The sequence below is a fragment of the Tursiops truncatus genome, chromosome 5 (assembly GCF_011762595.2).
Source record: "Tursiops truncatus isolate mTurTru1 chromosome 5, mTurTru1.mat.Y, whole genome shotgun sequence".
Classification (NCBI taxonomy): Eukaryota; Metazoa; Chordata; class Mammalia; order Artiodactyla; family Delphinidae; genus Tursiops; species Tursiops truncatus.
In genome coordinates, this window is record NC_047038.1 from 21,764,157 (window position 1) to 21,775,762 (window position 11,606).

The 11,606-nt window shown below is 37.1% G+C and overlaps 2 protein-coding genes across 13 annotated transcripts in view; one reads left to right on the forward strand and one right to left on the reverse strand.

Annotated features, from left to right (window-relative positions):
* The window catches only part of PDE5A (phosphodiesterase 5A), a 135,155-nt gene that overhangs the window by 122,774 nt on the left and 775 nt on the right, over nucleotides 1-11,606 (forward strand). For all 3 annotated transcript variants that reach the window (XM_073804681.1, XM_019927875.3, XM_073804682.1), the window contains exons 17-20: nucleotides 1,100-1,177; nucleotides 3,053-3,116; nucleotides 8,395-8,469; nucleotides 9,999-10,082. In XM_073804681.1, the coding sequence (XP_073660782.1) occupies nucleotides 1,100-1,177; nucleotides 3,053-3,116; nucleotides 8,395-8,469; nucleotides 9,999-10,082 (301 nt within the window). The remainder of the gene's footprint in view (nucleotides 1-1,099; nucleotides 1,178-3,052; nucleotides 3,117-8,394; nucleotides 8,470-9,998; nucleotides 10,083-11,606) is intronic.
* The window catches only part of USP53 (ubiquitin specific peptidase 53), a 203,953-nt gene that overhangs the window by 51,535 nt on the left and 140,812 nt on the right, over nucleotides 1-11,606 (reverse strand). For 4 of the 10 annotated variants that reach the window (XM_073804895.1, XM_073804892.1, XM_073804894.1 and 1 more), the window contains exon 22: nucleotides 11,108-11,262. The exons of the other annotated variants lie outside the window; for them this stretch is intronic. The gene's annotated coding sequence lies outside the window, so the exon portion shown is untranslated. The remainder of the gene's footprint in view (nucleotides 1-11,107; nucleotides 11,263-11,606) is intronic. 10 annotated transcript variants of the gene reach the window in all.

Sequence of the window (11,606 nt, forward strand, 5' to 3'; positions counted from 1 at the left end):
TTGGGCAAGCATTCGTTTCCCACACAGAGACTGAGGTCTTTGCTGCAAGTTTGGGAGTGAGGGGAGTCCGGCAGTCACACTCAAGGGATTTCCCAGGAACACAGGCCTCTCTCCCTCTGTACAAGGATGTGCATTATGGTTTTAGCCACTCTTTTGAGAAGTAAAAACAAACAGAAGAAACACACAAAACCATATACCAGATATCCACTGCTGTGCATCTGAAAGTAACTACATCTAAAAGAGTCTGTTTCCTTGGATTTTGGAGCACTTTAAAGTTAATTAGGGTAAAAGAAAATATAGTAAATTTCAGTGTATTCAAAATGATTGCAGAATAAAGATGATCAAATTACCAAGAATTTGAAAAATACCTGTAACCACAAAGGCTTCCCGACCCTTGTGGAGACCCACATGGCTCTCCCCTCTGAACCCTTTTGAAACCTCTTTTCATTTTTGGTACTTATTCACAGACGGGCAGTTTTGTTATGTAAGTTTCTCTTATGTTTGTGTCTTTGACTAGATTTTAAACACTGAAAGGAACTCATGTCTAATAAGTTCCCAAGACGCCTAACAATGTTGAGCACATAGAGGTATTCACTATACAGTGAATGAATATTAGTTTATACTTTACTTGGTCATTCTTTGCTTCAGAAGGACTTCACAACTTTATAGTGAAAGAGTAATTATTATGAACATTTTTTACCCTATACCATAATATATGTGGATGAGGTATATGAAATTAAACTGAAAGCATATAGATCTTATTATGCCATACGCAAAATTTCTTAAATCATTCTTGGCATCAGACTTTTAACTCATATTGGTTCATTTTCTTAAAATCATGTTCAAGAATTGAAATTTCCATTATTTGTGATTCGTAGTTAAAAACGAGGTGAGATTTAATGTTTCAACCAAAGAATATGGTAGAAGAGAAGAAGGTAAGGTATTTAAGATTTTTAAATGATAATTTTTATTCTAAGATGAGAAAAAACCATTAGAGATTTTTTCCCCAAAAATTTTACTCCATGAGTCTTTCTAGACCAAAGGGATAAGAGCTTGGGGAACTCATCATAACTATGAAATATTTTTCTTTATTTTAAAGGAGGAGAGGAGAATTTTTTGAACTTATAAGAAAAAATCAATTCAACTTGGAAGATCCTCATCAAAAGGAATTGTTTTTGTAAGTAGGATTACTATCCTTAAAGCTGAAGTTTTGCTACCTAATTAATTTTATTGCAGTTATTTGTTACAATGTGATGATCTTAGAGGCTGTCAGAATTCTTGAGTGTTGTACAGAAATGAATATTTACTTGAAAAGAAATGCATTTGCAAATTCAAGTGAATGAATCACTTTTGTCCTAGAAGGACCTTTAAAATGTGGTAGAGTATCAGTACCAGGCTATAGAGTTCCCTTGTTCATACTCACAATTCTTTGGAATTGAAGACCTGAAAATAGCATCCTAAAGAATGCAGGAGCAGGAACATGGCTGTGAAGTGTTTACTTCTCTTACGTGATAGCAGAGTAGCACTGTGAGAACTTAAGGGTTTCTGTTTTTCCTCACCTGTTCCTCTGTCCCTCCCTCCCATCCTTTGCTATTACTATCACTGCCTTTGTCATGACAAGAACTGGATCAATAAAAAAGAGCTAAGTGTCAATAATAAAGAAAAGACAGAGGTAGTAATACTAAGGATAGTGGTGTATTACAATTTTATACATTTAAACATTCCTTTAAATAGATTGGTATTACTTCACATGCAAACAAAGATGCAAATTATAAGGAAACATACAAATGCCCAGCTGTCTGTTCTCTCTAGTCATGCTTCACCTAAGAGTCTCAACGTGTTTTTAGAACAGTGCCTTAGAAAAGTACAGACACGCTACTGTGATTCGTGAACAGTTTTTCTCAATGACAAAAGTGGAATCTGACCACAATTCCAAGACTGTGCCACAGTTTTCACTGCTCCACTCTCCTAACTTCTGACCTCTCGGCAGACAAGCACTCAGGACATCTAGTGCTTGCGTTGCCTCTTCCACTCTTCACAGTCCAGATTGTAGTTAAGCTCACACAGGTGCATAGTCTTCTTTGGGGGAGGCAGTTTGTATTGGCAAGTATTATTGAAATCCTTCATGATTAAAGATTTCTCTGGTGCACTCATTACTTGCGAGGGAGTTGGTACAAGAGATAGAATTAGAGGCAGAAAACTATTTTCTTTGTGGCCTAATATGGTTAGGGAGAATGTACTTTTAGGTTGGGTTTCCCGAGAGGGACAAGTGATACAGTCCTTTACCTCGAGTGCTTCTATATGACAGTGACGGCCTTTTTGCCTATGTCTTCAAACAAATTAAAAGGATTAGATGGCAGGTATTTGGACCTGACATGGGAAAACACTGCACTAAAGAGGGAACTATTTTCATACAGTAGTTTTATACAGTATTGAGTTGTAGAGCGCCTTGTCACAGACTCCAGACTCCAGTATGGTTTTCAGCTTCTCTAACAAGCGAAGGAATAACCAGCATCATCCTCTCATTTCCCTCTTTTCTCCAGCAGATACTGTTCAATAATTCAAAGGCTTTTCACATAGGAGTCACTACATGTGTTGAGTGAATTAGGATGACCCACCATAGTTCTTGCTGTCATGGAACTTTCATCAGTAGGACAGCTGAAGTTATCCTTTAATGGTTAATTATTAGTAATCAGTGTGTTTTCATCATACTGTCACTGAGATTGGAAGACCAAAGTAAAAAAAAATAATAATAGCAGGCAAGTTTGTGCTCAAAGGTTAATAACTTCTCTCCTGCTGCTAATGTGGAGATAAATGAGGCAGTGTGAAGGCAAATTCCAGTAGTTCACTGGGTAACCAAAACAATGACACTGTGATATCACTGTATCAGCCCTGCTTCTATGTAAATTCTATTTCTGTTTCTTTAGTCTATAAACTGCCATCCTCGTAGTTTAGAGGGTTTTAATTTAACTTTTTTATTAGTAACTATTTACTAGGGTTTATATTCACATAAAAGTAAACAGGAGTATTGGGCTTCTTTTTCCCTTAACAGAGCGATGCTGATGACAGCTTGTGATCTTTCTGCAATTACAAAACCCTGGCCTATCCAACAACGGGTATGTTGCTTAGTGATGATAAAAGTAATAATTAAAAAGTCAAAATAAGATAAATCTTTGCTCTTAAATATAGTTTTTGAAGTATTTGGGGAACTTTTTATCTAAATTTTAAGTAGTATTAAAAGCAGATAATTGGACATAAACAGGTTTTCTTTTTTAGAGGACTCATTAGCACTTAATAATATTTGTAAGATATATTAAGAAAGAAAGCATCTATATTAACACAGCAAACCTAGCTGTTGATAAAGCTTAATTCCAATACTACTGCTGGCTTAGTTGGGGATTTTTTTTTTAACACAGCCCTTTAATAATATTAAAGTTTAGAAGAAGCAAACTTAAATTTTCTTACAGTTAGCGTATTAGGCTATACCTCAACTCCAAATAGGCATTAACAAGTAGAACTTAAACACTTCTGGTGCTTAGAAGTATAGGACATGTTGATATAAGATGTCAGGAAGGATCTGATCAGGGCCTGTGGCTAGGAGGCTAGAAATACATCCTCTCTCACTGCTGTAACATTTTGCAGTGGCGATAAAGGCCCTAAGCTAAAAGAAGGGGTGGGTATATATGCAATGATGTGTATGTTGTGGTTTTGTTTTTTGAGATTACATCTTGAATCCTAAATGTACTACCTGAGATTATTGACCACTGCTGTTGGTCACAGCTCTGGGCTGCATAGTCATGGAGCCCAGTAATGACAGGCTCATCTCATGAAACAAATGCTGAGAAAACGGTATCAGGAATGCACTCTCCAAAGTGCCTTAAAGCTGACATGCCACAAGCACTCAAGAAATGTCTTTATAGACCTTCCTGCTCCATAATAAAAGACTATATGCCCATTTCCAAATAGGAAAGAGAATGGAAGAGGGAACAATTTGTCTTTTCACTTACTCTTTCTTTTTTCTGAATGAAACCCTGAATAAGTACAGCAGTGAAGTTGGGGTCCAGACATAAAAAGCAACACTATAAAACCTCTATAATTAAAAGTTTGGTATTGGTGTCAGACCAGTGGAACATAATAGAACATTTAGAATTGCATAGAACGTTTAATATATAATAAAGATAGCATTTCAAATAACTGGGGGAAAAATAGACTTTACTAAATAAGGTTAGGATGATTTTCCCATCTCCATAGCCGGATGGCAAAAGACGAAATTGGATCTATTCTGCATACTTCCAAATGGGGCATAGAGTTCAGTGCAGAGAATTAAACCATACAAGTACTAAATAAAAACGTTTGTGGATTCTTTTATAAACAAGGAGTGAGAAAAGTTTCCTAACCATGGCTCAACATGCAGGATCAATAAAGGAAAAGACTGACAAATTTGATTACAAGAAAATTAAAAAATTAAGAAAATTTTTTGCATGGCAAAGACACTATAAGCAGAGAAAGACAATGAAAAACAGGTAAAAATATTTGCAACTTTTATCTGATAGATAGTTAATATCCCTAATATTAAAGAACTTCTTAAAAATAGAGAAGAAAAAGGCCAACAACCCTACTGGAAAATGGGCCAAAGATTTGAACAAAAAGTTGATAGAAAAAGAAATGTGAATGGCTCTTACTCATTTGAAAAGGTTCTCAGAACCTCAATCATAAGGAAAGACGCAAGTTAAAACTACACTGACACATGGAACTTCCCTGGCAGTCCAGTGGTTAAGATTCCGTGCTTCCACTGCCGGGGGCAGGGGTTCGATCCCTGGTCAGGGAACTAAGATCCTGCATGCCACGTGGTGTGGCCTTAAAAAAATGAAACAAAACAAAAAACCAAACAATCAAAAACTACACTGACACAAAAGAACTTGTACAGAATCTCATTACAATAACAGCGTTACTCCTAATAGTCAGAAACTAGAAACAATCCAAAAGTCTCTCAACAGGAGCGTGGATAAATGCATTGTAATACACTACTCCTTCACACAGTGGAGTACTGCTCAACAGTGAAAAGAAACTGAAACTGATACAGGCAACTACATGGATTAGTCTCATCAACACTAAACTGAGCAAAAGAAGCCAGATACAAAAGAATACTGTTATGTCATTTATGTGGTGTTCTGGAAGAGGCAAAAGTAATTGATAGGGTAGCAGTTGGCTGGGGAGGGAGGGAAGAAGGTGCAGGGATTCACTGTGCAAGGGCCTGAGGGCACCTTCTGGGTGACAGAAATATTCTGTTTCTTGGATGGGGTGTGTGTTACCTAGTTGCATGCATTTATTAATATACTGAACTGTATACCCATGGTCTATGCAATTCACAGTATGTAAATTCTACTTCATTTAAAAAAAGCACTGAGACACCATTTCTCAATTGTCCAATTGGCAAACACCCAAAGGTTTCACAACATACTCTGTTGGGGAAGCTGTGGGAAAAAAAGGAATGCAAAATACTATAACCCTTTGGAAGTATATGAATACACAAATTCATTTACCATCACTCCTAAGAATGTTATCCCAAAAATGTACTGGCAAGAATATAAAAAGACATTTACACAGGCCTATTCATTTTAGTGCTATTTGTAATAACAAACACTGGAAATAACCCAAATGTTCATTAATAGGTTACTGATTGAATAAAGTGTAGTACATTTACATGATGAATCCTCTGCAACAGCAAAAAGAAATAAGAATTCTCTATATACTACCAGGGAGTGATTACAAAGATATATTATAAGTAAAAAAAAAAAAAAAAAAAAAAAAAGCAAGGCAGAGAAAAATGGGTATGGTATCCTACCATTTATCTGAGAAGGAGATGAAATAATATATGTACATATTTGCTTATATTTTAAAAAAACAGAAGGATTAATCACAAAAAAGTTAATTTTTTCCCTCAGGGGAAGGAGGGAATAAGATAGAGGGAACAGAGATATAAGCTAGAGTTGCTTGCATGTACTTGTTTTGTAGATTTAATTTAGAACCATGTAAATTGCTCTTATAGTTATAAAATAAATTGAATTTTTAAAAAATCACTTAACCTTGAAAGTAAAATGAAACAAAATGATTTTGGTTGCAGAAACACACTGAGAGGGACTGTTTTATTCCAAGTGACATTAAAACAGTAATTTGACCATATAACTCTGGTGAGATGTACACTGAGAACAAAAAGAACTCTAAAAAAAAGAAACCTTTAAAACTGTTTTTAATCATATTAGTGGTAATTTTGTATAGATATTCAGTCATCATTGTGGGTGATGTGGGATAAAAGCAAATGAAAAATTATATGGGTATTGTTGAGAAGTAGGATTTTCAGCATGAGTAGAAAGATAAAGATCTAAGGTGGATAAGGTTTTGCAGAAATCCCGTAGTTCTGAATTTGAATAGGAAATACTGTATGAACTTACGTTGTATCTTAGCTCCATCCATTAAAAGGGCTTAAAAAACAATGATCACCCTGGTAGTAATGAATGAACCTAGTGCCCAGATTGAGGTCTCCAAATACCTCAGTTTAAAGGAATTAATTAGGCCTCCACAATGAAATGGCTGATTGTGGTTCCAAAGCAGGCAATGTACAAGATGAGCCTAGAACATCTTGTTATAGCAGAAAGCAAGGAAGCTATCAAAGACTCATGAAGCCATGTCAAAAGAACAAAGAAGCCAACTTAATGTGCTCTCAACTGGCCAAAATGGGACAACGTCTGAGTGTCAGTGAGGATTGAAATACATTATAATGTTTAAATCCAAGAGTTCAAAATAATAATAAAAACAATAAAACAAAACCTTCCACAGCCATCTTTGGTGGATGCTTGAGAACCAAGTTATTTTTTTTTTAATAGTAACTAAAGTAGAGAAAATCAAGTATTTCTCGTGCTTTACTTATACAAATTGTACTTTAGGGCAGGGGTCCCCAACCCTCGGGCCAAGGACTGGTACTGGTCCATGGCTTGTTAGGAACCGGGCCTCACAGCAGGAGGTGAGCAGCGGGTGAGTGAGTGAAGCTTCATCTGTATTTACAGCCGCTCCCCATCACTCCCATTACCGCCTGAGCTCTGCCTCCTGTCAGATCAGTGGTGACATTAGGTTCTCATAGGAGTGCGAACCCTACTATGCTCTGCGCATGTGAGGGATCTAAGTTGCATGCTCCTTATGAGAATCCAATGCCTGATAATCTGAGGTGGAGCTGAGATGATGCTAGCGCTGGGGAGTGGCTGCAAATACAGATTATCATTAGCACAGAGGTTTGACTGCACAGAGACCATAATAAATCAGTTGCTTGCAGACTCATATCAGAACCCTATCAGTGAGTGACAAGTAGAAAACAAGCTCAGGGCTCCCACTGATTCTGCATTATGGTGAGTTGTGTAATTACTTCATTATATATTACAATGTAATAACAGAAATAAAGTACACAATAAATATAATGCACTTGAATCATCCCAAAACTATACCCCCGACCCTGGTCCGTGGGAAAATTGTCTTCCACGAAACTGGTCCCTGGTGCCAAAAAGGTTGGGGACTGCTGCTTTAGGGTAACTAAATAATTGATATGGGGAACTTTATTTTATTTCAGCTATAAAGGAAAAAGGAATGATTGCTTTGCATATTACCTTTTTGCAGCCTTTTAATTAGTGAATCTAGACAAAGATCATGAAGGGTTGTTAATCTCACAAAGAGAAGCAACCAGGCATTATACAGCCCTTGAGAAAAGTACAGGGCACTGCCTGTGAAACAGTCATGGCAGAAAAAAAAAAATTCAAGTCTCAATCTAATCAAGTGTCTAGATCTCACTACTGGTGTATGGAAATACAGGGTACAGAGAAACATTAAATTTCATCATGCAAACACAATCAACAAAATCCAGACAGTGGAATACTGCAGGATTAACAACCCAGTTTATTCCACAACAACCAAAATTATAAGGAATATTTTTAAAAAGAGAAGAGGAGGAACTGGTAGATTAAAAGAAACCTAAAAGGCATATCAATCAGCCTCAGTATATGGACCTATTTGATACTGTTTTACACAGCACCTCATACAACAGATGCTTAATAAATATATCGTTGATTATGATACAGATGGGCACGCGGTACTTTTTTTCCACTGATTGATGAAGTTGAAATAATGTTGCTTTTTTCTGTGTAATTATAGAAGATTACAAACTCTAGCCTTTGTGATTAGGTACACATTAAAACAAATAAAATTTCTATTAGTTGTTACTGCTTTATTCTAATTTTACTGATGTGGTTGAAAGCTACAGCTTTGATAGATTTTATCTTCATTTAAAGTCTCTGTTTTACGGAGTAATATGCTTTTATTTACCCAAACTTAGTCTGTTATTGATTTCAGATAGCAGAACTTGTTGCCACTGAATTTTTTGACCAAGGAGACAGAGAGAGAAAAGAACTCAACATAGAGCCTGCTGTAAGTATGAGACCTTGCTGGTAGGAATTATTCATATACATTTTTTATTGTAGATTCTTTTTATGCTTCTATGAGATCTTAGGAACAGAATTTCTCGTTATTTTTAAAAACTTTTCTTACTAGAAGATTATACATGTTTGCTACAGAAAACAAGCAAATAACAAGTCATCATATTGTACCTATATTTTGTAATTTACTTTTTGCATTTAAATATCATAAGCCATTTTTCATTCTAACAGATGCTGTCTTATATATCATATATAATGGTTACATGAAATAGATGTAACCATAATTTACTTTTTGGTACAATGTTTGCAGAGTTCACTATTACAAACAGCACTTTGATAAACATCTTTGTTGCTAAACATCTGTGGGCCAATTTTCATTACCTTGTTAGGATAAATTCCAGAATTGCTGTGTTGTAGGGCACACAGATTTTAAAGATTTTTGGATACATACTGCCTTTCTGTATAGTGTAGGGAATCTCGAATACAAGAAGATTCTTCTTAAACCACTGGAGAAGTTTTTCCTGGAAATGAAGCATAGAGTCTTTTTTTCAATTCAAATGAACATTTACTGAGCCCACATTAAATGGGACATGGTTACGAGATGCCCCTCCTCCGTCTGTGTACCATTCCTTCCACTCTGCTTTTTTTTTTTTTTGCGGTACACGGGCCTCTCACTGCCGTGGCCTCCCCCGCCGTGGAGCACAGGCTCCGGACGCACAGGCCCAGGGGCCACAGCCCACAGGCCCAGCCGCTCCGTGGCACGTGGGATCCTCCCGGACCGGGGCACGAACCCACGTCCCCTGCATCAGCAGGCGGACCCTCAACCACTGCGCCACCAGGGAAGCCCTCCATTCTGCTTTTTATCCTCCACTGGGTACATCCTATGTCTCATTAGTCTTTTGCAGTTATTCAGTCTCCTATTATGTAGTAGTGGGCTTGTTCAGAAGCTCAGAATCTTCTCAGGAAATGGTGGGTAGCAGAGTGATGGTCGCAGCTAATGGAGAATTTGCTTCATTTTAAACAAGCACTGACACATACTCTTTGCTCCCCATGGAGGTGCTGGGCTTGTCCGCTGCACCAGTCATGAGCTCCTGGGAATAAGCAGCAGTGACATCTGCATAATCTTCACTCAAAAAGCTCTCTGTGTGAATTGAATTGTAATCAACTGTGGCCTCAGTGCCTTTTTCCACAAAGCTGAGTGTGTTTGATTCCACATCAGCAGACAGTTTGAAAGCATGTGTGTTCTCCAAATACATGTCAGCAGTGGACTCTAGGTCAGTGCTTGACTGTAGGTCAGCAGTTGATTCTAGGTCAGTGATCAATTCTGGGGGTCATGTGGGGAAAGTCACAGCCGGGGCGAACACGGGAGAGAGGACCAGGGCCTTCCTGAGTGTGGTAAGAAGGCAGGTAGGCAGGTATATAGCCTTCCTCAGCTAACCCAGTGATTCATCTTTTTAGAGCCAACTTGCATTGTGTTCTTTAAGTAAATGCAGATCTGTGTGTGTCTGTTTCTGTTTTCAGGACCTAATGAACAGGGAGAAGAAAAACAAAATCCCAAGTATGCAAGTTGGATTCATAGATGCCATCTGCTTGCAACTGTATGAGGTATTTATTATGAAAACTAGTAGGCTTGCTAAAATTTGACCATGTTATGAATTAAAACCTAAAGTAAATTGAAGCAACTAACACCAGGCGTATATTTTTTGCGTCTTAATCAACAAACTAGAAATAAAATTATCAGGATAATTTCTTTTGCTAATGAACATGCTGTTTGTGCTGAATAAGGAACACATTTTATATTTACTGTTTCTCAAAAATGTTAACTCATTAATGTATAACTACCTAGCGAGTGCCTACCACATGCTGGGATCCAGCAAATTCGTGTAGGGAACGCTAAGAAAAACCATGTGTGAGCGCTACTGCCCTCCAGGAGGTACACTGTGCATACTCTATGTTCTTTTTAAGAGCATATTATTTTTAAGTCTGACTTTTGGCCTAAATAAGGAAAAATAGTTATCTAACTTTTTCTCATTGTCATAGTGTGGCTTAAGAAAATTTTTATGACGATTAAAAGGCAGCGGCTAGAAGAATATTGCAGGTTCCCATTTCCATATACCTGCTGGCTTGGGGTTTTGTTTTGGGTTTTTTTTTTTGCTTATTTATTTATTTTTTGAGTAAAGATATTCTCCCTAAAACATCCAATTTACTAGTTTTGATGTTCATGCCCCAAATATAGAAAGTAGATGCTGTCCTTGTCTTTAGAAGTTTAAACAGGAAACTGTCTTAAGTTTTAAGTATTTGGGAAAAGAACATTTATCATGGTGTAATCATAGACTGTCAAGACCAGAAGAAACCCTAGAAATCTTCTAATCCAGACATTTCACAGATTCCGTCATTGAATCTGTAAAAAGTCCAACTTCCAGGGAGATGAAATGTTTGTCCCAAACAGGTAGTTAGTGGGAGAACTGTATTTAGAATCCAGTTCTCAGCCTGAGTCCAGGGTTCTAGCCAGTGGATGAATTTAAGAAAGAAGCTGTGGCTGAGGAGGGAAGGACAGGAGAGACAGCAAAAGAAAACAGGACAGAAGAACACTGGGTGTCAGGCCTCTGCACCACTGTCTGTCTCCCCACCTTTCTCGGCAATCTGTGCAGAAGTGTGTTCAGAGCAGTGTCTCCAACATCCCTGAATATCTCATTCTTTCTATAACAGATGCTTTTCTTGTGGATTGATTAATAGTTCCTCAGTTGTAGACACTCATGTCTCTCTTGATTTTTTTTCCCCATGCCTGTAAATATAGTCAAACTAACAGTCAAATCACCCATTATAGATTTCATCTTTCTACGTTTCCTATTTGTGCAAGGATTCATTTTATTTGACTCCCCTGTTGAATTCTATTTGATATAGACATGCATTTTTACCATTATTACAGAAGTAATATGTCGTTATAGAAAAATCAGAATACGAAGAAGCAAAAAGATAAAATCACTTATAATTCTACTACTCTGAGACAACCACTGTTATCTCCTTTCAGTGCATATGCTTTATGACATTTTCACAAATTTTTCATTTAACAAAAATTGCTCTTTGCAATCCGTAATATAAGATACATCTTTCTGTTTCAAATGTGTT